Source organism: Condylura cristata, unplaced genomic scaffold, assembly GCF_000260355.1.
Source record: "Condylura cristata isolate star-nosed mole 26May11 unplaced genomic scaffold, ConCri1.0 scaffold00008, whole genome shotgun sequence".
Taxonomy (NCBI): domain Eukaryota; kingdom Metazoa; phylum Chordata; class Mammalia; order Eulipotyphla; family Talpidae; genus Condylura; species Condylura cristata.
Genome location: NW_004567109.1, coordinates 21,832,179 through 21,859,396, shown reverse-complemented (window position 1 = coordinate 21,859,396; position 27,218 = coordinate 21,832,179). Strand labels below are relative to the sequence as shown.

General features: G+C 37.2%; 1 protein-coding gene across 5 annotated transcripts in view; it reads left to right on the top strand.

Moving 5' to 3' along the window:
- The first annotated feature begins 16,298 nt into the window (after positions 1-16,298).
- The window catches only part of SCMH1 (sex comb on midleg homolog 1 (Drosophila)), a 75,987-nt gene continuing 65,067 nt past the window's right edge, over positions 16,299-27,218 (top strand). For 2 of the 5 annotated variants that reach the window (XM_004678859.2, XM_004678858.2), the window contains exons 1-2: positions 16,299-16,381; positions 26,276-26,403. Coding sequence is in view for 3 of the 5 variants with exons in the window: in XM_004678858.2 (XP_004678915.1) it covers positions 26,391-26,403 (13 nt within the window). In the remaining 2 variants the exon portion in view is untranslated. Of the gene's footprint in view, positions 16,382-19,938; positions 19,978-26,275; positions 26,404-27,218 lie in introns of those variants that run through there. The other 3 variants (XM_012722647.1, XM_012722646.1, XM_012722648.1) reach the window with 3 other exon arrangements.

Sequence of the window (27,218 nt, the reverse complement as noted above, 5' to 3'; positions counted from 1 at the left end):
GGATCCAAAAAGTTATAACTTCACCTCAATGATCTTCCTCCCCCAAACCTATAACTCTAGTCTAATAATGATAAAAACATCATACAAGTCCCAACTAAGAGACATTCTATGAAATATTCAACCATTGATCTTTACAGCCATCAAGGTTATCAAACAAGGAAAGTATAAGAATCTGTTAGCTAAAAAGAGCTTAAGGACACATGAGGACTAATTGTAATGTGTTATCCTGGATGGGATACTGGAACAGAAAAAGGATACTGGGTGAAAACTAAGGAAGTCTCAAGAAAATGGATTTTAGTTAATAATGTGCCAATATTGGTTTATTAATTATAACAAATACAGTAATGAGAGATATCTTAATAGGTAAAACTATAGAGTCCACAGAAATCCTCAGCTATCTTTGAAGATTTTCTGTAAATCTAAAAAGGTTCTAAAATAAAAGGTTGGTTTAAAAATTTTTAATAAAATTACAATAATTTTAGATGCTATTTATTTTGGAATTAATTAAAACACATTTCTTCATGGAATTGTCTCAGTTTGCTTGACTCATTTAATGAGAATGATAACCTGCAGCCAACATGTTCATGTGCGGAAGTGTATGTGAGGTGGGTGTTCCACTTCAGCTTCTTATACCAGGTGATGATAAAACATGCCAAGTGCTAGTCAACAGAGAGGTCTCAGGCATAGCACACGCTTACCACACCTACAGTCAATGAGTTGGAAACACAGTGCCGCTGTTTGGCATGGTACTAGTCAAGTCCCACATTGGCTTCTGAACAAAAATGATTCTGTTCATATAATAATTTTTTTTTTACTAGAAGGGTTTGTGTGACACAAAAAGTGCTAATACCTATTACAACTGTATTAGAGTGTGAGTTGCATAGTTATTTTTCCTACATATGTTTTATGGGATTACTATGATTCTCTAATAAGATAAGTTTAGAAGTCCTGATTTTTTTTTTTTTTTTAAGATTTACTTATTTATGGCCCTCCCTGGTGGCGCAGCGGGTTAAAGTGCAGCACTGAGAAGCTGAGGCCACATCCGCATGAGTTCAATCCTGCCTGCCCCGGAGGTGACCACATGGCCTGGCAGACCTCTCCTGACTCACCCGCTGCTCCCCTCAGCAGTGTACTTCGTCGATCTGCCTGTTCTGCTCCCCATTCAGTCTCTGGTGAAGTCTTTCACCACCCTTGAGTCTCTGGCCTCTACCCCAGTTCTGTATGCACAAATAAATCTTTAAAAAAAAAAAAAAAAAGATTTACTTATTTATGCTTACAGAGCTGGTACAGGCCAGAAGTGTGGTGGGTGAGAGGATTCACCAGAGACAGAGTGGGGAACAGAAAAGGCAGATCTACTGAAAATACACTGCTGAGGGGAGCATTGGGCCGGTCAGGAGAGGTCTGCCACACCTTATGGGTCAGCTCCCTGGCTGGAGATTGAACTCATGCTGCAGTGGCTCTGAGAGCTTCATAGTGTGGTGCTTTAACCCGTTGTGCCACCAGGGAGAGCCTATCCTAGTTAATTTTAACTTTTTGAGAAATCTCTTACAGAGTTTAGAGTTCTGCCAACTCTAACAATAAGTTATAGTTACACATACATATAAAGAAACCATAGAAATCTACAAGGGTATGCTTTGTAAATTACTATTTAATGATTCTCCATGTCCTTTCTCTATAGAAAACTTAGAAAATATTACTAAACAAACACCAACAGAATTAGTAATATCCTTCCTTGCTTCTTTTTGTTCCAGAACCTACTCTTCAGACTTCCCAATTCTTAATACTGAAATTTCTACATCTCCAACTTAATTAATGCAGCTTTACTTAATGAATAAGTAAGGATTGTTTAGGCTGAATTCTATTAAGTTCCTTAACAATAAGTAGATTTAAAAAAATGCTGACATTGACACTTGAGTGTCAAAATTGTCTTCTTAAGAACTGCTAGTTGAATTTGGTAAAATGTCAAGTAATGCTTTTGTTGAGTTATTCTTAACACTAACAGTTTTCTTTGATATGTTAAATCTCCTAATGATGACATTTAAATAAACCATTAGGCTGAAAAGAGAAATATCTATTTAGGCAATTTGCTAATTTGCAGGTGTGTCTGATTATTAGTTATTAATGAAAACTTGTATTTAGGTACCTAATACATAGTTTGCATACAAGTGTTTAGTACATAGTAGTTAAATCCAATTTCTAATTAATGGGCCATTTTCATAATTTTTTTCATTTCTGTGCATGTTTGCATTGAAAAGGAACTGTATCTGACATTGATAAGTTGGAAATAGTTTTTTTCTGATTGGTAAAGGTTTAAGTCCCATGACTGTCACCCCCTAATCTACAAATTGTAATATACAATTTCCTAATGCTTACTCTCAATTTCTGTACTTAATCTCTAAGCCGGTAACAGAATCTTGAATATTAGTACTGCTTTAGGATTCTATGCAGGTACACCAGGGAGGGCATGTCAGGGTGAGGCAGAGTGAATAGACTCTGCTTTCTTTACCAGATAATTGTAGTTATTGTTGTTATGTTTAACATTAAAATTTGTTGGAAGATGTGTTTTGTTTTTTAGATTTATTTATGCATGTAGGAACTGGGGTACAAGCAAGAGTTGCAGGAGGGTGAGTGGATTTACCAGAGACAGAACAGGTGGATTAACTGAAATAAAATGCTCGGGGGAGTAGAGGCAATACAGGAGAGGTCTGCTGCGCCAGGTGGATCACCTCCCAGGCTGGGGATCAAACTCATGCTGCAGTGGCTACAGATAGCGTCATGGTGCTGCCCTTTAACCCCTTGTGCCACCAGGGAGGACTCAGAAAATAATGGTTTTTTGACAAACTTTTGAAAACCTCTAATCTATAGAATATATTCCTGGTTTTTATCTGATTCTTACCTAATGACTAATTCATTCATGACTTCCTATCATATATCTATCTTTAAACCACCTATCCTTTTCCACAGGACATGATATATGCCCTTCCTGGGTAAGATACATTTTCCATATTCTCTTTTTTTCCCCCCAAAGATGTATTTATTTATGCATGCAGAATCTGGGTACAGGCCAGAAGGTGCAGGGGCAGTGAGAGGATTCACCAGAGACAGAGTGGGGAGCAGAACAGGCAGATCTACGAAGTACACTGCTGAGGAGAGCAGCGGGTGGAACTGGGTACAGGCCAGAGATGTGGAGGGTGAGAGGATTCACCAGAGACAGAGCGGGGTGCAGAACAGGCAGATCAATGAAGTACACTGCTGAGGAGAGCAGCGAGGGGTCAGGAGAGCTCTGCCGCGCCATATGGATCTCCTCTGGGGCCGGCGGGGATCGAACTCTTGTGGAAGTGGCTTAAGCTTCTTTGTGCTGTGCTTTAACCCACTGCGCCACCAGGGAGGGCCCTGTTCTTGAAAATTTTATGAATGGCCTTAAGGTGATGTCTTACTGACTAGAGAATGACCTATGAGAAAAGAACAAGAACACATGACTAGATAGTCTAATCCTAGGTCTAGTTAGGTTACTAGTTGTGTAACTTTTCAAGTCATTTAAAATGCATTTGAAATGCCGAGATACTAATACTTGTCCTTTATACCTCACAAGGTTGTGAGGGCCAAATGAAGTGGAGAATATGAAAATGCCTGAAAGTATCCAAGTACTACCTCTTACTTAGAGTTCCTTGGCATAATGCTGTCTTCCCTCAGCGCTGTGTTACACTGCGATGCAGCCTTTTTGTTAAAATATGGTCAGTGTGTTCCTAAGATTTTAATGTTATAAATAATATACAATACTTAAAGAATTTTTTTAAGATTTATTTATATATACAGAACTGGGGTACAGGCCAGAGGTGCAGGGGCAGTGAGAGGATTCATCAGAGTCAGAGTGGGAACAGGTAGATCTACAAAGCACACTGCTGAGGGGAGCAGAGGCCGGTCAGGAGAGGTCTGCCACGCCATGTGGTCACCTCCGGGGCAGGGATCGAACTCACACTGAAGCGACTGCTGCTAGTTTGCAGTGCTGTGTCCTAGCCCACCAGGGAGGGCCCAAGACTTGTTTTGTTTTTTAATAAAACAAAGGTTATTTACACAGTTCTAGATGGCTATAAAATCTAAAACTTTTGATGAAATTCAGTATTGATTTTTATTTAAATTTTACAAAAGATCTTCCTTGACTACCTGCATCAGCATCAGTTTTTTATATTTATTGCCCATTGTTAAGAGAAACACTGAGTCACTCAAAGTATGTTTTATATTTAAAATGCTTACAATGTCTTTCTCTTTTTGTTTTTCATTCTTCTCCCATTCCCTTTTTTTCTTTCCTGTCCTCCCCTCTTCCTTAATACCATCCTTCTCTTCTTTCATATTTCCAAGTAAAAGGGGTATCAGAATGATACAAATAATGCTTCCTAAAGCCAGATATGGATATAGGCCTTTGATTTAATGTTGTGTACTTCAGACTACCTATCCTGTCATCTGATGTTTTACCAATTAAGAAACTCCACTGAGCTCCAGTGTCCAGAGTTTTGATTGGTATTTCATTATGTAGGCCCTAAAGATTAAGCTGGCTCCAGGCTCCAACCCTCTAATCACATAGTTGTCTTTCTGTCAACCACCCCCCATGCTGAGTCACTCATTAACTTAAACTAATATGTGATCCAAGGGGCTCATAAATACCAAAAATAACCTATCACTTGGAAAATTCCAAGGATCTTTGAAGCTCTATGCCAGGATCCTAGGACATAGACTAGATAAATTCTTTATTACACAGTACATGTGTAAGAAAATTTGGTGATTAAGAGTAGTGTAGTAGGCCCTCCTTGGTAGCACAACAGGTTAGGAAACAGCATTGCAAGCTGGTCACAGCCTCTTCAGTGCAGGCTTGATCCCATGCCCCGGAGGTGATGCACATGGCACAGCAGACCTCTCCTGTCTCACCTGCTGCTCCCCTCAGCAGTGTACTTTGTTGATCTGCCTGTTCTGCTCCCCACTCTGTCTCTGGTGAATCCTCTCACCACCCCTGTACCTCTGGCCTATATACCTCAGTTCTGTATGCATAAATAAATAAATGTTTCTTTCTTTTTTTTAAAGAGTAGTATAGTAGAAAATTCTTTCTTTTACTCATGAGATTCTGGTGGGGGTTGAAAGCAATCATTAGCACAAAACATTTACTACAGCACCTGGTAAGTCTTGAATACATATTAGCTAATTTTAAGGGATGTTTTCAATTTCTTAGTGCTGCTCTGGGTAACAGAATATCACAAGTGATTTAGGACAGCAGAAATTTATTCTTTTATAGTATGGAGGATAGGATACTCCAAAACCAAGGCACATCTGGAACATGCTCCCTCAGACTCTGAGTACAATCCTTCCTCACCCCTTCCTAGCTTCTGGTGGTGGCTTCAATCCTTGGTGTTCTTTAGCCTATAACTGCATCACTCAAATCTCTGCCACCATCAACACATGCCATTCTTCTTATATGTGTGTGTCTGTTCTCACATAGGTCTTTCTCCTATAAAAACACTGGTCAGATAGGTTATGGTCTGTGCTAATGACCTTATTCAATAACTCTAGTATATACCTACAAAGATTCTTTTTCCAAATAAGGTCATATTATGGGTATCAGAAGTACACAACTTGGGGAACATAGTTGAACCCACAGAAGTCCCCTTTTGACCCTCCCTCAAATTCATGTCCTTCCTATTTGTAAAATATATTTACCTTATCCCAAAACAGCCCCAAAAAGTCTTAAACCATTCTAGCATCAATAGTCTAGAATCTCTTCTAAATATAACCAACTTTTAAGTCAAATATGGGTACAACTATGGTATGGTCCATCCCAGGACAAATTCCTCATTATCTTTGGACCTGTGAAACCCAGAAAACAAGTTATCTGCTTTCAAGATTCAATGGTAGGATAGGTATAAGAAGGATTTCCATTATGAGAAGAAAATGGTAGGAACAAAAGGGTCACTAGTCTAAAGCAGATTCTCAGCCCATCACAACAAATTCCATTAGATCTCAGAAGATTAATAGCCTGTGCCTGCGTGCTCTTTTAGCCCTGGAACTAGAGCCCTCCACCCAGGCCTCTGCATATGTGGCTTTGCCCTTGGTGTTATTAATTTTTTTCCATCTCTGTTCTTTTCAGTCCAGGCTTACAGCACTTCAAGCTCAAAAACCTTATCAGTCTCCCATGCAGTTCATGGAAGTCTAAAGTATTTAGCAGCAGGAACTTCCAAGACTCTACACATTATTTAATTACAAAGATTATGTCCTCACTTTTAAGTATTTGTTAGAGCAGTACCCACTCTCATCAGTACCGAAACATGTATTAGTTTCTTGGGACTACCAGCAGCTCAGAGGGGCAAAGCAGGAGCTTCCTGTACAGGTGTCAGAGAAAGCATGACCCTTCCATATTCTAATTTTGGACTTCTCGCCTCTAGAACTGCAAGAGAACAAATTTCTTTTGTTTATCATATCAGTTTGTAGTATTGACTATGGCAGTCCTACGCAGCCAATATGTGTTAACTTGGAAGAACTGTAATCACCAGTGAAGGACGCTATGGTAGTATCACAACCATATAGCTTCTTGCCATTTCTCTTTCTCTGCTTCAAGCCTCACTATGAAGTTTTGTTATGTTAACAGCTTCTGACTTGGCTCAGGGATGCTGTAGTACCAAAAGTCTTCAAACTTATGAGAAGATGGGGAATTTAACTATGTTCCTTTAGCCAGAATACCTAGTCCTGATTTTTGGTTTTTTCCTCATGCATATTGTTGTAACATCTACCTCTGTCAGGGTGAAGCAAGGAGACCCCCCAGTGGCTCTTTAATTAACCCATAGATAGGCATCTGACTCATAAATGATGATTTGCATAATGAATCTTCTGTTATTACTTCTAGTGGATGTCTAGTGAATATCTGTTTTCAATTTGAGTTATTTTTGAAGAACACATCTTTGCCTATCTTAATGAGGACCTAAACTTTTCGGATTCCCCTTAGTGCCAATCATAATATTTGTAGGTCTCTTAGAAGATAGTCTGTAAATATTGTTTTGCTTTGAAAAAGGCTTATTCATGGCACTGCTAGTGAGAGACTAGCTCTAGTAATAAATAAGAGATGTTAGTTGCCAGGACTGTCATTTCAATTTGTCTTGCTAGCACTGAGCTCATTAATAAATTGGCAGAGTGGTAATATGAAAGTAATGAACCTTCTGGAGGCCCAGCTGGGGCACAGAGTGCTAGCAGGGACCTTCAGGCAATTGCCATTGTTATACAAAGTTCAGGTAACGGATTTCAGGCTTATTTTTTTCCTCTGAGAATTCATATTTTTGCAAAGTTCAAATTGTTTTAACATTTGTCTACTTTTTTAGTGTATTTGAATTAAATGCAACAAACATGTATCTGATGTCACATACTATCAGGCACTATATTAGAATGTAAAGGTGAATAAGATATCCCTTAGGGCTTTACTGACAAATAGGAAGGTGAGATATGGAAACAAATGTAATAACTATTTAAATAATGTAGGTATGTGCCAGATATGAACTTAGTATAAAAGAGGAAATGACTACATAGGGAAAAGATCTAACAAGGCGGAGAAAGAAGATACTCATTGATGTCTTGAGTTACAGTTTGAAGGATGAATATTAAATTGACAGTTATACATAGGGAGAAGGGGATTCATTGCAGATGTGTTGAGGACTACAGTTTATTTTCAAATAACTCAGAGGAAGAAGGTAAAGAGGAAAAGATCAGATGAAGCTAGGGAAGTCAAGGAATAAACAATAAAGGATTTAGATTTTGAGATTTTGAAGGGCTATCTGTGCAATGCGAAGAACCCTGGTGGATTTCACTCTGTAGGCAACATGATCTATTAAAGGACTGTAAGCAGATAAGCAAAACATCAAATTTTTATTTTAGAATTACTCTGGTTTTCATACATACAAGAGAATGGAAGTAAGAAAGATGAATTAGAAGGTTATCGACTAGTTTTGTGCAAGCAAGTAACAATATAGTATACTGCAAAAATCATGACCCAGATTGTTTCAAATCCCAGTTCAACTACCTACTTTCTCAATTAATTCTGAAATTTCATCAAAACTGATGTGGGAATAATAGTAATCTCTCAGTGGGAATTATGGAAAATAATATGAAAGTTTGCTCCAAAGAGCTGAGTATAAATGTTAGTTATTATATTTCAACTTATATTTTTGTTGAGCTGCAGATAATTTAAAATCAAATCCAAACATAGGATCTTTAAAAAGTACTTTCCTTTTCCTTTGTCACTCTGTTCAAATAAAAGCAAGGAAGTGGAAAGTTTACAAACACATTCACATTAAGATCCATATTTCAAGATGTTCTAAATATTTAAAAATAACAGCAGAAACTTTTTCATTTGGACACTCAGAGAATTGGACTTAATGCTTATGATTCAGTGGTGCAATAGAAAACGACTAGAACCATACATAGCACAACCAATGAGATTTTTTAACTGAGAAATAACATCAGGTTTCTCTGTTTCTCTTTTCTCTATTTAATAAGAATAAGAGAAGTTGTCTTGCTGCCTTGCATATCTCTTGTGAGGATCATATTCTTTCTTTTAACACTTACTAAACAACTATTTGTGGTACTCTTATAAAACATATTAAAATGAATCAGATCTGGATCCTAATTTCAAGAGAATTAGAATGCTGAAAAAACTATAAACTGTATTTCTAGTAACTAATACAAATAAGACTATAGTGAGCCAGTTAAGTTTGAAATTTATGAAGGACTTTGAAAGTTAAAGTCATACATACTTTGCATAATATGTTGTATAACATGATTTTTAAAGTGTATTTAACATGTTCTCATTATGTAAGTGCTTCTCAGACTAAAATAGTCATTTTCTTAGATACCTGTGAGAAAGAAATAATAGAAATAAATTTAGATTTAGGCCCTTCCTGGTGGTACAGTGGGTTAAAACACAGCACTATGAAGCAATCAGCAGCCACTGAAGCACAAGTTCGCTCCCTGGCCAGGAAGCTGACCCACATGGCACAGCAGACCTCTCCTGTCCCACCCACTGTTCCCCTCAGCCGTGTATGTCAGGCAGTCCATCTGTTCTGTTCCCCACTCTGTCTCTGGTGCATCCTCTAATCCCTCGCACCTTGGTCTGTGCTCCAGTTCTTGCATGCATAAATAAATATAAATCTTTAAAAAAGAAATAGGTTTAAGATTTTAGGTAGATTTTTAATCTTATATGCATGTTTTGATCCCAGACATCATCAGGTGTAATATTCATTGATATCCAAGTAACTTACTTTTAAGATACTCTGTGTGTCAGGTTGTGTGTGTGTGTGTGTGTGTGTGTATGTGTGAGAGAGAGAGCGAGAGAGTGTGTGATATCATCAGACTTTCAGATTTGTTATTACAAAATGGCCATTATATGTAAAAGTGCTTTAAAAAAAACAGAACAACAAAATCAAGGTTTCTTTCTGACTCTTCTGCTAGCCTACCCACCTTTTCTCTCCTACCCAATGTTGAACTTTGAGAAAACAGGTACTTGGAGATTTTTTTTTAATGTATCATTGTTTTACAGTATAGAATATCGCCCCTCTCTCACCATAGCTCTCCTACCACCAAAGTACCCACAGTCTTCCACCACAGTTCATTGTGTTCTCCCCAGTACCCTTGTAAACAACCCTCCCCTTCCCCCACTCCCTCCCCCCCTCCCACCTCCCACCCTCCCACCTTTCACTCCCCTCCCCCAATACCTCAGATCTGTAGTCAGCTTTCAAGGGTTGGTTTTAAAGTTTGTTTGGTTTCCACATATAAGCAACACCATCCAGTATTTATCTTTCTCCTTCTGACTGACTTCCCGTAGCATAACCCCTCTCATAACCCCTCTCAACTCAGTCCATTGTCCGCTGCAGTAAACCTAGTAGTTCATGTTTTCTTTCAAATTATTGTTTTGGTATCCTTTGGGTAGATCCCTAGGAGTGAAGTTGCTGGGTCATAGGGCAGATCCATTTTAAATTTGGGTTTTTTTATTTATGAAAAACTGCAAATATACAACAAAGTTGAAAGGGTTTTGCAGTGAAATACCCTATTCTACCCTGAAAATTTCACTGTTACCTGTAAGTATCACCTATCACTCTGTCCGCCTGTCAAGCCCCCTACTCATATTGGAATGTCTCTGATACCTTCTTTAGGACTTTTCTAGAAGAGAATTTCTAAATAGCTTGGAGTCTAAGAGTACAAATATATATCAAACATTTGTAATTAGAGTTTCATACATACATTGATTTGTTCCTGTGAAGAATTTTACTAGATTATTCACTATTTGGATCTGTTTATACTATCTGTGCTCCTGCACTTTGTAATCTTCTATCCCATTTTCCTGAACCTTCAGTTAATCTTTTATCATTTTCACTTTGAGAATAGGTTCCTGATAGTAGTTCTCCTTTTAGTGTATCTTTAAGAATTAATGAAAGTAATACTGTATATTTTGTGCCTCCTGGAAAGTGTTACCGCTATAAGCTCTGTTTGCATAGAGTGGGGTGACAGCACAGGTCTTAAACTCTCAGGTATCCCCACACCTCCATCAACTCCCATTTCTCACTTATAAATATGTCTTAGGAATAAAGATAATCAACATTGATTTTCTTCACTTTTTAGCTTTACAGAAATTCCTCACTATTATGCATTACAGAAATTCTTAAAAGTTTCTGATTTTTTATAGCACTTTACCCTATGTTCTAGTGCTACTTAAGTAGTTGTGTTTTTTCTAAATCTTATTTTGTCATCTCAGTACATGGTTTTTTTTTATGACTTTTAATTAGATACAATTTGACTTTGTGTTATGTGGATTTCTTTAATAAGCTGTGAGGACTATATTTGGGAAATTCTTTGAAAAATTAAATATTTTCATGATTATGTTTCTTAACGCCTTCCATCCTCTCATTACCTTTATGTAATGATCCTGTGGGATTTGAGAGTGATTTACAGATACTAAAGGACCCAGCTTGTTTTTTCTTCTTTTTTTTTTTTTTTAAGATTTATTTGTGCATACAGAACTGGGGTCCAAGACAGAGGTGCAGGGGCAGTGAGAGAATTCACCAGAGACAGACTGGGGAGCATAACAGGCCGACTGATGAAGTACACTGCTGAGGGGAGCAGTGGGCGGGTCAGGAGAGGTCTGCTGCACCATGTGGTCACCTACCGGGCGGGGATTGAACCCATGCTGAAGTGGGTTTAGCTTCTTAGTGCTGTGCTTTAACCCGCTGTGCCACCAGGGAGGGCCCCTGTTTTTGTTTCATTTTAAGAGGTTTTCCTTAACTGTTCTCTCAAAAATTTACTATAGGTTTTAATTACAAACCATACAAATGCATCACTTCATGGCCTTTTGGCTAAGATCAAGTATAGTACAAACCATACAAATGTAACTTTTTTAATACTCAAAGAATGGTCCTTATGTTCTGGTTGTTCATATTTTTAATTTTATGCCTTTTTTCCCCCAAAGATTTATTTATTTACACATACAGAACTAGGGTACAGGTCAGAGGTGCAGGGTGGTGAGAGGATTTACCAGAGACAGAGTGGGGAGCACAACAGGCAGGTCCACAAAGTACACTGCTGAGGGGAGCAGCAGGCGAGACAGGAGAGGTCAGCCGGGCCATGTGGGTCACTTTCAGGGCTGGGGATCGAACTCTCACTGAAGTGGCTGCAGCTAGTTTGCAGTGCTGCACCCTAACTCCCTGTGCCAGCAGGGGTTGGGGGTGGTGGTGCGCATGCATTCATTTCATTCAGAAATGCTTTGGGTTCCTCAATACCAGGCACTATTCCAAGTGTAGTGCTCAATATATAACACAGACAAGGACCCAGCAATGAGACAAATTAACAAAAAAATTAAGTGGTGCTAACTACTGTGGAAAATTGAGTGATGTGATAGGGTGAAGTGACCACTTCAGATTGAGAAGTCAGGGCAGGATTCTCTGAGATGACATTCAAGCTGAGACCTGAATGATAATGATATGTATATGTTTTGAATATTCATGTGGATATGGGAGAAGCATTCAGGTTGGGTAAGGCCCTAAGATAATGAGGAGGTTGGCGTGTGTAGGAGTAGAGAAGGTCTGCACAGCTGAAGCAGAGCCAAAGATGAGAGCTCTAGGAGTGGAGGTGGTGTTGAGGTCAAATCAGGAAGGATCTGTGGGTCAGGATAAGGTACTTGGATTTAAGTTTAAAGGCTACAGGAAATCTTGAAAGATTTTTAAGCAGGGGAGTGACATGATATAATTTCCATGAACATATTATCAAGATTAGGGCCATGTACTGAAGAAAATTGGCTAATGCTGAGCCTCTAACCAAAACGGACAGCAGATTGCATTTAGTCCAGGGCATGCTAAATACAGGCAGCCCACAGTCCTGAGAGTTTGCCTTACACAACTCATTTTTACAAAAGAAATAAGTACATGTTTGAGATAGTCAAAAGGAATCTGAGGATTTTTTTTTTCTCCATTTTGTCAAAAGGTAAAACGTGAAAGTAGCATTCAGTGTTTGTGTCACATCAGCCCTTTCAGGCAGCTGCAGGCTTGTGCAATTGCGAGAGAGGCACCTGCAGGTCCTGAACTACTTTATACAGGCATGCATTTACATACAGTTCCTGCTCTTACTATACCTTAGCATTGCCTTAAGTTTTGTGTCATTTGACATGATTTGGTGGGTTATTTTTGGATCTGGAAACACTTAAATTTTTTCTATAAAAAAATTCATGGTAATTGCTTCTTTGCTTTATGCCATTTGGACTTATAAAGAAGGAGTACTCATAGGAGCACTTTACTTTTGATAATAGGCAAAATCTGGATAGCCCAATTTTTCTGAAAAACCATAAACCTCAGAGTTTAGAAACAGGCTTAATTATATTGCTTTGACTTGCAGCTCCATTATTTTGTAACCTTGGGCAAATTATAAGAGTAATTTTTGTACAAGTTTCCTCATCATTAAAATGAAGATAATAATTGTACCTACCTAGGGTTGTTGTCAGAATTGAACTATTTAAGTAAAATGCTTAAAACAATGCTTGGTACATAGTAAGTACTTAATATTTAATTTTACTTTTTTTATAAATATGGATCTTCTCATATAGTCACATGGTAATCTGTAAATTTTATGAAATTCAAATGAAGAGCAAGTATTGCTGATGAAAACCTAGCAGCTAACTTTAGATAAGCTATAATTGTAAACACACCAGATTTATTTAATATTAAAATAAGCTAAGTATCTCTATTTTTATAATGGTTACTTGCTGAAATGATATTTCAATGTTGCATTAAGTAAGATGTATTATTAAAAGTGTTTTCTTTTTTTACTTTAAAATATGACACTAGAAAACTTAAAATGACATAAATGGCTTGAATTATATTTTTGTTGAATGGCATACTCTAGTCCCTGGGTTGGGGAAAGAGTAGTGGACTAGGGAAGATAGTGGACTAGGGCAGGTGCTTTTTCTAATTATACAAAGAGCCAAAACATCTTCACCCAATGGAACCATTCTCCCCTTCAAATTAATCCTACCTCCTTCCTTCTTAAGAATTACTGCTCATCACCAATAAGAGTGTTTTGTATTCTTCAGATGTGTCAGGGTAGATATAAGTTACAAATCACTACTCTGTATTAAAGGATATTGCACAAGTTAGATGCTTATCAGTAATTTTGATGAAATAAATTTCTAGATGGTTCTTTCAACTAATATTATTACCATGTAAAATTGTTCTCTGAAATAACCACTTATTCTGGTCCAGAAAACCCCAGACACTCAAAATGAGGAAGAATTAAGGTAAATTTTAATTAAGGGTTAAAAGCTGGAAAAATTGGGAAAGACAGAAAGATGTTTTGGCTCTTTGTATAATTAGAGAAAACTAAATTTCCAGAAATCAAACAAACCATCTCAAAAAGTTAAATAACCATGAAGTGAAACTACACCTGGGCTTCATGATGGAGGGCTATGTGTCCTTTTGGTGGTGAGCCTGATGTGTAAATATACACCTGGAAAGATGTAACTTATACCTCAAAATCATATACAGTGTGGTAAATCAGTGTTACTTTAGTTAAAAAAAAATGTTAAACTTTGAAAGAATAACAATAATATTCCATTGGATATATAGACCACAACTTGTTTATCCATTTATTTATTGATGGACACTTGGATTGTTTCTATCCTTTTGCTGTTAGTAATGCGGCTATGAACATCAGTATACAAGTACCTTTTTCAATCCTGTTTTTTTTTTAAAGATTTATTTCTTTCTTCATACAGAACTGGGGTACAGGCCAGAGATGTGGAGGGTAAGAGGGTTCACCAGGGACAGAGTGGGGAGCAGAACAGGCAGATCGCCGAAGTACACTGCTGAGGGGAGCAGCGGGCGGGTCAGGAGAGGTCTGCCACGCCATGTGGATCTCCTCCGGGGCAGGCAGGGATTGAACTCATGCAGAAGTGGCTTTAGCTTCTTAGTGCAGTGCTTTAACCCGCTGCGCCGCCAGGGAGGGACCTCAATCCTGTTTTTAATTCTTTGGGGAGAAACCTACGAATGGAGTTGCTGGATCATTGTATGTGTAGTAGTAGTTGTATATTTAATCTTGATCCATTTCATAATATGTGCACCATTTTTTATTCCCACTAGCAATTCACAGGGTTTTAATTTCTCCACATTCTTACTACAACTTTCTATTTCTCTTTTCATAGTAGTCATCCTAATGGATGTGAAGTCTTATTTCATTGTGATTTTGATTTGCATTTTCCTAATGAGTAATGATGTTTAGTATCTTATCATGTACATATTGGTTATTTGCCTGGATAAATGGAGAAATTCTCTTCCAGTAATTTGCCCATTTCTGAGTTGGGTTGTTTAAAATTTTGTTGTTGTTTAGCTATAGGAGTCCTTTTTTTTTTAACAACAACAAAAAAAGATTTATTTATGCATACAGAACTGGGGTACAGGCCAGTGGTGAAGGGGTGGTGAAAGGATTCACCAGAGACAGAGTGGGGAACAGAACAGGCTGCTGACAAAGTACACTGCTGAGGGGAGGAGTGAGCAGGTCAGGAGAGGTCTGCTGCTCCATGTGGATCACCTTTGTGGCAGGGATCAAACTCATGCTGAAGTGGCTTTCGCTTCTTAGTGCTGTGCTTTAACCTACTGCACAACCATTGAGGGCCCTATAGGTGTTCTTTATGTACTCTAAATCCCTTATCAGATAAAATATTTAGAGTATTTGCTCCCATTGTATAGGTTGTCTTTTCATTCTTGCAGTTATATCCTTTTTTTTTTTTTTTCGCAGTTATATCCTTTTATGTACAAATGTTCATTTTGGTGAAGGCTAGTTTATTCTTTTATGGCATGTGCTTTCAAGTACATAGCCAAGAATCCTTGCCAAATTCACATAATGAACCTTTTCCCCCCGTTTTTTTCCAAATAATATTTTATGACTTTAAGTCTTAGATTAGGTCTTTGATGCATTTTGAATTAATTTTTATTTACGGTGTAAGGTAAAGATTCACCTTTATTCGTGTACATATCGATAATTCAATTTTCCCAGCATTATTTGTTGAACAGAATATCCTTTTCCCATTGAATGGTCTTGGCACCTTTGTTACCATATACTTGATGGTATATGTTAGAATTTAATTCTTGGCCCTTTATTCTATACCAAATGTTTATTGAGCCAAATGTTTATTCTTATGTCAGTAGCATGTTGTTTTGATTATTGTATCTTTGTAATAGCTTTTGATCTCAGAAGTGTGATTTTTTAAACTTTGTTCACTATTTTTGAGATTACTTAAGCTATTTGTGCTCTTTTGAGATTCCAGGATTTTAGACTGTCTTTTTATATTTTTGTGAACAGATGTTATTGGGATTTTGATAGTGATTGCATTGACTGTAGATCACTTTGGATAATATTGTTAACAATATTTGTCTTCCATTTTATGAACACAGGATGTCTTTGTTTTTATTTATTTCTGCAATATTTTGTAGTTTTCAATGTATAGTTACGTGGCTCTTATATTTCTCAAAGTAAATTAACATTCTAGTTTATCTAGCATAGTTTAATGACCTCATATCTGCCTTTAAGAGTCTGTTCTGTCTTTAACAGAACAGGTATTCTGAACTCACCAAACTGAGGGAACAATTCTAGAAACTAGAAATCCAACCATTTTCTGCCATTGCGAAGTTCTGTTTGGGTATCCAGCTTACTGGTTTCCTCTGGTAAAAATCAAATTTCATTGCAAGTCTCCTTTCTACAGTACTTCACATTTCTGATTTTCCCCTTTTTCTTCTAGATCTGTCCATCTTGCTAAGGAGGAACGATTTCCTATTTGGTATAACTGATGATACCATGCAAAATTCAGATCCTCGAAAAGGTCAGAATCTGTATTTATATAAATAATAGAAATAGTTATCTTATTGTAGGCTGTGTATGAATGTATCACAAAAACCTTTTAGAAAGAATAAAAGTATCTCATTCTGTCTTGCCAACTTATCCTACAGTTTTAACAAATCCTGAATGTCATTTATATAGTTCTTTATCACTTGCAAAGTACTCTTAATATAATTATAGTCTTTATATTTTAACCTTATGAAGTAGGTACTCTTTCTATTCCTGTTTTATGGAAACGTGAAGGACTAATATATTTATTCAAAATTTTGTTAGTATGCACTGCATGATTTAGTTCTAGATCTTTTGTTTCTAAATGCTACCCTTCTTACTACATCACATGTTCAGAATCAGAATTTAGAGGAATTTTAAGTTTGAAGCTATATAAACATTGATAATAGTAGGCATAAAAGTCAATGAGAAAGATTTAAGCCCCTTTATGAATATAAAATGTTAGTAAATTAGATCTTGATATTGAGTATCTAACATACAATCTTAGGGATGATACCACATATCTCCATATATAATACCATTTTCTTAGTATGGCAATGAGTCGCCTCACAAAGTATTTCCTACCTACTCTTCTGTATCATATCATATCAGTTTCTGTCATTCATCTCTGTAGCTTACCCTATCCCTATCCAACTAAAATAAACAGCTGACTATTGGCCAGATATACTGTCCATTTCCAAAGGTATCTGGCAACTTTGTACTCTGTGCCCTTCAACCTAAAGTATTTATTCATCTTTTGTCAACAATCCTGACTCAACTTCATCTCTTCTATGTACCTTTCCTCAATACTCCAAGCAAAGCTAATAGTTCCTTTCTGATTTTCCAGAGCACTTAGTGTAGCAAATTCTCGTTGTAGCAAAAACCACATACTATGATTACGTATTTGAGCTGCCACCTTCCTACTAATCTGAGTTCCTTCCAAGCATAAGCTGGGACTTAATAGTCTTTGTGTCCTTAACATCCCATGTTATTCCTAAACTTTGTATATTTTTGTCTGATGAACTAAAAAAAGGAGCTTTTCCTCAAAGAGCTATGCATTACTCTGAAAGACTGGACACATAAAAAATACATAGGAGCTTATAAATAAATATAGTATACGCTTGAAGGAAAGTAGAGGAATGATATCTGGTGTAATTATATCAGGAGTATTCCACTAAATCAGGGATTAGTGAACTGATCCATAGGCCAAATCTTGTCTGCTGGCTGTTTTTGAAAATAAAGGCTTTTGGAACATAGCCTTGTTCATTTGTTAATACAGTATTGATGACTGCTTTCATGCTACAACAGCAGAGTTGAATAGTTCCAACAGAAACCATATTTTCCAAGAAAGTGAAACTCTTTACTATCTGGCTCTTCACAGAAAGTTTTCCAATCCCTGTTCTAGGAAGACTGGATTTTGAATAGAGGTATGAAATGATGAGGAATGTGAATTGATGAACTTTGAATGTGCATCATAATGCAATAAAACAAACCATAGTGGAAGGTATGCTAAGTATGAAGGTTTTGTTCTAAGCCAGTTTGTCAAAGCTATATTGAAGAGATAAAATGCCAAAAATGCTTTGGATTGTTGTAAATATGTTAAATCGGCAGGATATAAAATTAATACATAAAAATCAGTTGCATCCCTTTATATAAACAGTGAATTAAAAGAAAGAGAAACTTTGGGCCCTCCCTGATGGTGCAGTGAGTTAAAGCACAGCACTAAGAAGCTAAAGCTACTTCATCTTGAGTTCAATCCTCGCCCCTGAGGTGACACACATGATGCAGCAGACCTCTCCTGACCTGCCCACTGCTCCCCTCAGCAATTTACTACTTTGTCAATCTGCCTGTTCTGCTCCCCACTCTGTCTCTGGTGGAGCCTCTCACTGCCTCTGCACCTCTGGCCTGTACCCCACTTCTGTATGCACAAATAAATAAATCTTAAAGGAAACTTAAAAAACCCTATTTACAGTTCCACCAAAAAGAAAAAACATCTGGGAGTAAACTAATGAAGCAGTACATTGAAAACTGGGCCTCCTTGTGGCACAGTGGTTAGTCTTACTGCTGTCAAGCTGTTGACAGCCACTGCAATATGAGTTCAATCCCTGGCCATGAAGCTGACCCACATGGCACAGCAACCTCTCCTCTCTCACCTGCTCCTCCCCTTGGCAGTATATTTCCATAGACCTACCTGCCTGTTCTGCCCTCACTCTTTCCCTGGTGAATCCTCTCACCTCCTATACCTCTAGCCTACACCTTATTTCTTATATGCATAAATAGATAAGATAAAATTTTTTTAAGATTTATTTATTCATACAGAACTGGGGTACAGGCCAGAGATGCGGAGGGTGAGAGGATTCACCAGAGACAGAGCGGGGAGCAGAACAGGCAGATTGACGAAGTACACTGCTGAGGGGAGCAGCGGGTGGGTCAGGAGAGGTCTGCCACACCATGTGGATCTCCTCCAGGGCAGACGGGAATCGAGCTCATGCGGAAGCAGCTTTAGATTCTCAGTGCTGTGCTTTAACCCGCTGCGCCACCAGGGAGGGCCCAGATAAATTTTTTTTTAAAAATTTAAAGACAACTGAAAACTTCATTGAAGGAAATAAATGAAGACCTAATGAAATGGAAATATGCCCAATAGCCATGGAGTAGAATAGAATAAATATGTTAAAATGTCCACATTACCTAAAGTAATTGTTAGTAATTACAATGATTTTCAAGGAAATAGAAACAATTATAAAATTTATATGGAACTACAATAGACCTCACATAGCCAGAGTAACCCTGAGGAAAAAGAAGAGAAATAGAGATATCATGCTCCTTGACTTCAAAATATACTACACAGCAAGAATAATTAAAACAGTATGGTGTGGATCAAAAACAGAAACACAGACCAGTGGAAAAGAATAGAGAGCCAGAAATAAACTTTCACAAATATGGACAGTTAGTCTTTGACAAAGAGCCACCACATTACAGTGGAGAAAGGAAAGCCTCTTTAATAAATGGTTGTGTAAAAAAATTGCAGCCATATGACAAAAGAAAAAAGATTCTTAATTTCATATACAAAAATTAATTCAAATGGATTAAGGTCCTGGATATAATTATCAGAAAGGGAGGGAAATGGGAGAAGAGGACAAGGGAAGGAAGCGAATAGGCCTCTGTCACAGGAGTACTGGTGGAGGGTGAGTGACGCATGTGCGCAATGAGGTGTGGGAATGCACACACACAATTACATAGATATGAAAATGTCAAATTAACATCAATACCTGAAAAATTTAAAAAATAAGGAAAACAGAAATAGAATGGAAAGAAAATGTCAAGTAATCACCTTGCACTTCTATAGGTAAGGTAGTTTCCTAAAAAGTAGCAGGGCGTGATGATGCTGATAGAAAAGGAAGCAACAACACAGTTAGCACTGAGTGTTTGTGTCATGTTCTGTTATGTGCCATGTGCTGCTCTGAGTGCTTATATGTAATCTGTGTGATCTTCCCAGCAACTATAGGAGTAATTGTTGTTCTTGTCTTTATTTTACAGATGAGGAAATTGAGACACAGGAGATTAAATTACTTAACCAAGGTTATACAACTAGTAAGTGATAGATCAAAATCTGAATGCAGGCAAACTGACTACATATCTTTATAATAGAAGAAGGAAATCTGGGGATATTTGGTAAAAAGACCTTTAAGCTTGGAGTGAGGTGATTTCTCTGGGAGATTAGGAATTGTGCTATCCTCTCATGCATGATAAAGAACAAATGAAGAAACCATAGGAGAATAATATTGGAAGACAAGAGTGTCCTTGTCTAGATAGATAGAACATACTATAGACTAGGCAGATGGGAGGGAAAATGTGGGAGTGAAAGGTGGCAGATACATCATACAGCAAGTCTTGTTACAGTTAGTCATTGAGTTTAACCTTAATGAGGCCAGAAATCAGTTAGCTTTCTTGTACATATGAAATCTGTCTTTAAATGCCTGAAAAAATGGACTTAACTCAATTGAGCTAGAGATTTGCAGTGACTTTTCAAGAATGTGTAGGGGCATTCTCCTCCTATACCCCTCCTTCCCCCCCCTACCCAATATATCTTAAACATATAGTTGACAAATCATTATACACACAATTTCCTTGATTCTATTTTTTTCCTCTGTTCCTTTAGGGGGAAGAAACCTATCACCCCTTAAGAGATTTTTTTTAATGTGTATATATGTATTAAAGTAATTTTAAACTATTAAAATGATATAAATATATTGTGAAAAATCACCCACAGAGGTATACCAAATGAAGGGGGAACTTTCCCATTACCACCTTGTTCTCTAGAGAGCATCTCTATTAAAATTTGATTGTATTTGAAACTTTTTACTGATGAAAATGTGCTGGGCTTCCATCATGGTTATTGAGATAGAAAAATATAGAGAATGACTTCTTTAATGCCAAGGTCCACTTCCAAGAGTAGAAGGGAGATGTTGAATCTTCATCACTGGAAGTGTAAGGCTTGTAGAGATGATAGAAGATGCAAGTTTTAGCTAGAGTTGGTGGAATTAGAGACCAGAGTAAGAGGGGACAATGAACTAAATGAGTTTTAACATCACTTCCATACCTGTAAATCTGTATTTCTACCAACAGACTGATTACCCAACACAGAGAAAGACTCCAATGTGATTTTGACATAGTTGACTTGAGTGGAAGACAAAGGCTGTAAGAAGAAATTCAGTATCTAAAATTTGAGTTTATAGAACAAGTTACTTTGCATCACATATTGAACTTTGTATAAAAATTTATTTTAACTAACCATCTTGTGTTCAGAATACACTTCATTTTTATTAAAAATTCCATATGAACTTAACATTTGAGGACTGTGTGTATTGTGTAAAATAAAGTTCAGTACACATTGTCCATTATTTCAAAGAAGAAAGATCTTTCCGAATATCTACCAGTTTAATTGCAGTGGACTTGAACTGGGCTCCTGCTGCTACTGTCCCATAATCTAATAATATAGTAGAATTTAGACCTTAGTGATCATGAGTGAAGTCCAATACCTTCATTTTGTAAATGAGGAAAATAAAAACTAAAGATGATGTGTTACTTGCTTAGAGTCTCACAGTATCCTGGCTAGCTATAACATATGTAAAGTGCCTCCCTTAATCCCAGTAAGTGGGATATACAGAAGCAGAAGGAAAAGAAGGGGCTTTTGTTATTTCTTCTGTCCCTTACCACACACACTTCTGTAAGCCTTCAGAGAGAAACACACACACACAAACACACACATTCATCCCATGCTGTAAACCTAAAGCTGCATAATGTTGTAATGGTGAAACCAATAATTGCATACCCCTCTGAAATTACAGAGTCTCAGATCGGAAGGACTTTTAAAGGTTACCTAATCCAGTCTCCCTCTTTCTCCTCATGATTTGATTTAACTTCTCCAAAAGGTTATTTTACTCTTTCATACCCTCAATGATGACAGATTCATACCTTCCCTTTCCAGAGACTTCACCCTATTGTTGATGCCTCTGGTTGCCAGCATTCTTCCTAGTAATGAAATGAAACCTAGCTACTTGTATCTTCCATCCACTAATTTAAGTTCTGTCTCGTGAAGTAATGACTGAGTAAAGCAAATCTCATCTCTCCTCAACATAAGAACACTCCTACTTGAAAACAGCCCTCATATTTACCTTGAGTTTTCTCTTTACAGGTTAATCTCTCCACTTTCTTAAATCCTCACTAGCCTTGATACTTTTCCTGGATATAGCCTTGATACCTATATCTCATGCAGAGTATAGGACCTAGATTTGAACCTAAAGTTCTTCCTCTGAAGTGTTCTGACTAATAAAGTAGGTCATCCAGTACTGTCATCTTTTCCTTCATTCTGGATACTGACTGAAATGAGGATAGCGATGCGTGGTGGTGGTGGTAGTGCATTATTTATTTCATGAATCAGATCCACACATGTGTGCCAGGAACTGTGTTGCACCATTGATATCACTGACTACCTTCTGTGTTCAGGGAAGCATGAAGCAAAGAATTCTAAGCAATATTAGCTCCCCCTTTTTTTTCTGGATCACACCTCTATAAGCTGCTAGAAAGTGTGTATGTGTATGTGTGTGTATCATTCTACTAAGGCTGCCTGAGACAAAGAGAATTATGTCTTCCCTGAATTTTCATTAGCCACTCATTGCTACTGCTTTGCTTATTAAAGAAAATAACTGGTGTGCTCTGGGGTTCTTTTCTGTGTGTACATACACACCAAAAGATATAATTGCTATAGAGGGAGTGGGGGTTGGGATAATCACCAAGGAGAGGTCTGCTTCATCTTCTTTGTTCACATCTGCTGCAAGCACAAGACAGGATTTACTGCTCTCTTTGAGAAAGGGATTGCCTTGCTTTCTTCCCCTCCCCCACCTCTTTTCACAGATCATCCCAGATGAATATTACCATCTCATTACACTTATCTCTGAATAAAGTACAGTTAATCACTGAGTGCTGAAGGTAGAAAATCAGCTGAAAAGCACAAGGAATACTTGCTAATAAGGGAGAGTGGCTAATCAGTGGCACATCCTGGACTAGTCCTGTCTCCTACCTCCCTGTAGCTTATATTCCATGGCCAGAGTGTGACAAGTATTCTGCTCCCAGCTTTTCTGTTTTGATTTCCATGTATACTGGCATAGGATTATGGTTTATCACAAGCACAGAATACGAAGAATTCTCTATTTAGTTTCAATGGTTTTTAGAAGTACACGTGATACTTTTTCTGGCTTCTGGTTTCCATTTCTAGAGGAAATAACCCTCTCCTGGCTCCCTCTCCCCTTCTTCCCCATTCTCTTTCACTGGTATGTGCATGTAAACTTGCATACTACTTTTGTGTTTTCACGTTCTATGTATTTTTAAAACATGGTACATCCTTTGTTTAATCTGATTTTATATAATCAAATCCCAGACCATGCCTAATCTTACTCATTGTTCATATCAAGTTAACAAGCATCTGTGCTTCAGTTTTTACTGTAATAAAATGTGTACATTCATACTACCTGGTTATTGTAATCCCCAAGCTGGACTATTTTATGTTAGAAATATTTCTAAGGCTCCCTATTTGTGGATTTTTTTTTTAATAGAGGAAGTGAAGTTAAAAGTGATTTGAATGCAAATTGCTCCTTTTCTACTCAGTATTAATTTTACCTCTCTGGCTATCATTTCCTCTTTAGTAAGGAGGGGTAATGGTATCATATTATGTGGTGTCATGCTGATGATTCAACAAGATACTGTTGTTTAAATACCTATAGCATATCTGCCACATAGTAAACACTTAGAAATAACAAGCTGTATGATATTAATGATAATTGTTACTAAGATACAAGTGATAACTTTACAACTGATTTTTATCTTAGTGTAATATATGGAGAATTTTTTCCTACTTTTTTCTTGCTTCAAGTGATGATTATGATTATTTTATGATTATTTTATCATATTTTGAAAAATATTTATATAGCCTTATAGATATTGCTACAACATATTATCTTCCACTTAATGGTTTCCAGAAATACTAGAATTTTTACTTTCTTTTTATTCTGCATTGTCAAATACAGTAGTCACTGGCCATCTGTGTCTATTCAAAATTAATAAAAATTAAGTACAATTAAAAATGCAGCTCTTCAGTCACACTAGTCAGATTTATAGTGCTGCATAGCCACATGCGGGCTAGCAGATGCCAGTTAGAGATGCAGATAACGAACACTTGCATTATTGCAGAAAGTTCTGTTGGATTATATTCACTAGTGATTATTTGTCTGTGCCTTGTGTGCTTTTATCAGCAATTAAAGGTGTATTTGCTAGGATGTTCTAGGAGACTACTTTCTTAGTATTTTAGGGCTCTTGGCAAATCCATTTTGAGGATTTAGGTTGTTATTCCTTTTCTAATCCCTGTGTCACTACTGTCTTTGGGACAAAGTACAAGTACTTTCACTTCCCCAAGAAGATTGCATTGTCATAATTTTTAAAGATCTCAGCCGTAAGAGGAAGCCAAAAAAGAGGCAAAGTGGAAGTAACTTTAATAGATGTTCATTAGAATAATTACTTAAATCATGAGTATCAGTACCATAGAAGTATATTTAATTCTGCTTTTTCCTAATAAGAGAAGTAATGTACATTGTATATTCAGGATCTTTGTTTTCCCTCTAAGAAAGGTAATAAACAAGTTTTTCCTTTAATCCCTGTTGTCTGTATTAAGCACTTTAAAAGTCATTTTTCCTTAAGTACTTTACAACAACCTAATGAAGCAAGTAGTTTTAGGCATTATCCCTGTTTTACTGATAAGAAAACCAAGGCTTAGTGAAGTTAAGTAATTTCCTTAAAGTCCTTAAAGGAAAATAGTTGAGATTCATGATGTTAGCAGGCAGATTGAGGAGCACCAAATCTTGCATTTTCTAAATTAGGTTCCGCCATCTACAATGTAAAGACAAAATATACTCTTTAGAGTTTAAGACCTTTAATAAAAAAAAAAAACTTTAACAGAATTTGTGTGCTATAGAGAGAAGAAAGGATAATTGTTTCCAACAAAACACCCAAAGTGACCCATCTACTCATGGGTAAATGCCCAGCCAAACAGGATTTACCCAAAATGGGGCCACTAAGACCAGAAACTTGCTGCAAGTCTAAGGCTCCTTCTGGTGGGGAAAGGGGCAGAAGGGACCAGGCAAGTCTGGAAAAAAAGAAGCAAAATAAAGGACAAGTCAGGATAATGACTTCTCTTGTCAAGCTCCCCACGGGTCTCACCCACATCTTGTCTCTTTCAAGTGTCTCCTTCCATGTCTGCCAAATCCCCTGTGCCACTCGAAGGCTGAAAAGCAAGCACAACTTCTTCACGTCTCTCTGTTCCATGTGCCTCTAGGTCTTCTCCCTCCAGGTCTGCCCTTCACCGGGTGGGGCAAAAAACATGGACTCCCCTTTTTATATCACATTGTTTAAGTAACAGGATGAATTTTAACTTCCAATTCAGTGTTGTTTGTTTTAAGGATTTTTTTTTCCCCCTCTATTTTACCAGCAGTGAGACTGTGGTAAAAGAAAAAAAGAAAAAAGGAAGTTCTTCAGGGCAATTTTGAAACTCTCTGTTGATTGAGATCCTTCCAAAGAATTGCTGTGACCTCATCTGTACTGTAGCCATGTGTATGCTCACACTGCCATGGCAAAGGCCCACAGGCTGGGTAGCTTAATCCAAAAGAAACAAACTTTCTCACAGCTCTGAAGCTGAAAGTCTAAGACTAAGATGTTAGCAGGGTTGGGTTCTGGTGAGGCTCCCTCCTGAGCTTATAGATATGTGTATAGGACCCATAACAAAGGGACCTTCTCCCTTGTTCTCCTCTGACCTCTCTTTCTGTATGTGTTTGTGTCGGGGGTAAGAGTGAGGGTAAGGGGGAGGGAGGGACCTGTTAGCTCTCTTATAGGAACCCCAGGCCTATTAAATTAGTGCCTCACTCTTAGGACCTCATTTAACCTTAGTCATCTCCCTAAAAGACCTTCCCTCCAAATAAAGGTTGGAGTGGGGGGGGAGGGGTAAGAGGGAAACACAACACCGTTCATAATACCATGTTAATGGATTTTTTACTATCTTGACTCTCTGGTTTAGCTGGTTAGTTGGAAACTGTGTTTGTATTCAGTATGTGTATAGGACCCATAACAAATACCTGTATTCTTTATTTCTGTAAATATTGAGAATTAGTTAAATTAAATTTTTGATACTTGCTATGAGGTATTATCTAATCCCAAGATAGTCTAATACGCAGAAATAAATAGTATCTAAACATTCTTATATATAACCCAATTTGTTAATCGCTAAAAGTCTTAAAATTTTATAGGGTAATAAGTATCCCCCTTCCTTCCCACCCTCATTTTACAGATGGAGAAACTAACTAACAGAGAAACTGACTTATCAAAGTCAGAGCAAGGTATTGGTGGATCCAGGAATAAATCCCAGCCCTCTTAACTCCTGATCAGGTTTTAGTTCTTTGACTATGCAGCCTAATGGTAAGTATCTTTTTACTCTATCCTTGAAGTAAAAGGGATTAAGAAATTTAGCAAGGATGGGTTTTTAAGGAATTCCTTATTACTAATTAAATAATCCATGATGTCATTTTTGTCTTAAATTTGAATTTTCCAGATAAGAGGGGAGGTTGGAAGTCTTGCTTTCTAAAAATGTAAAAGTATTTCTATAATAGTTCAACTGCACTATTGTTAAGAAAGGAATGAAAGTAAAACCTATTGTTTATTGAATTTGCAGTCTGTTGGGCACCGTGCTAAACACTTTGTACTATAATAGCTTACCATTTTTATGTTATTTTTAATATCAGATTAAATAGAAAAATATCTTTTGAAGAGTCTAGATTCTAAATAAAATGAGTTTTGAGGACCCCCAAATATCAGATGTCCTTAAAGATAAAATCTTTTATATTTAAGCATAGCTTTTCTAGTACATAATGTCTTCCCACTTTATCCCTTCCTTGGGAAATACTAAGATGATTTGTCTTGCTGATACAAGCTTCCTTTTTCATTTGCCACTAAAATCATACTTTCTCTAAAACCTTCTCTTTTCTTTTCCATTATTTTAAAAATATTTTTACATCCTTCACTTTGTGCATTTTTTTCATCTCAGTTGTAATCCACATGGGCTTCCCACCACCAGTTCACCCGTGTACCATCATCACAGTGCAGTGCACTCTTCCCACCCCAGTTCTGATCCCATTCTCCCTTCCACTCTCATAAAATGTCTCTGGTTTATAGTTGTTCATTGTTTTCATTTTTACTCTATTACTTTTGTTTGTCTCTCTCTCTCTTTTTTTTTT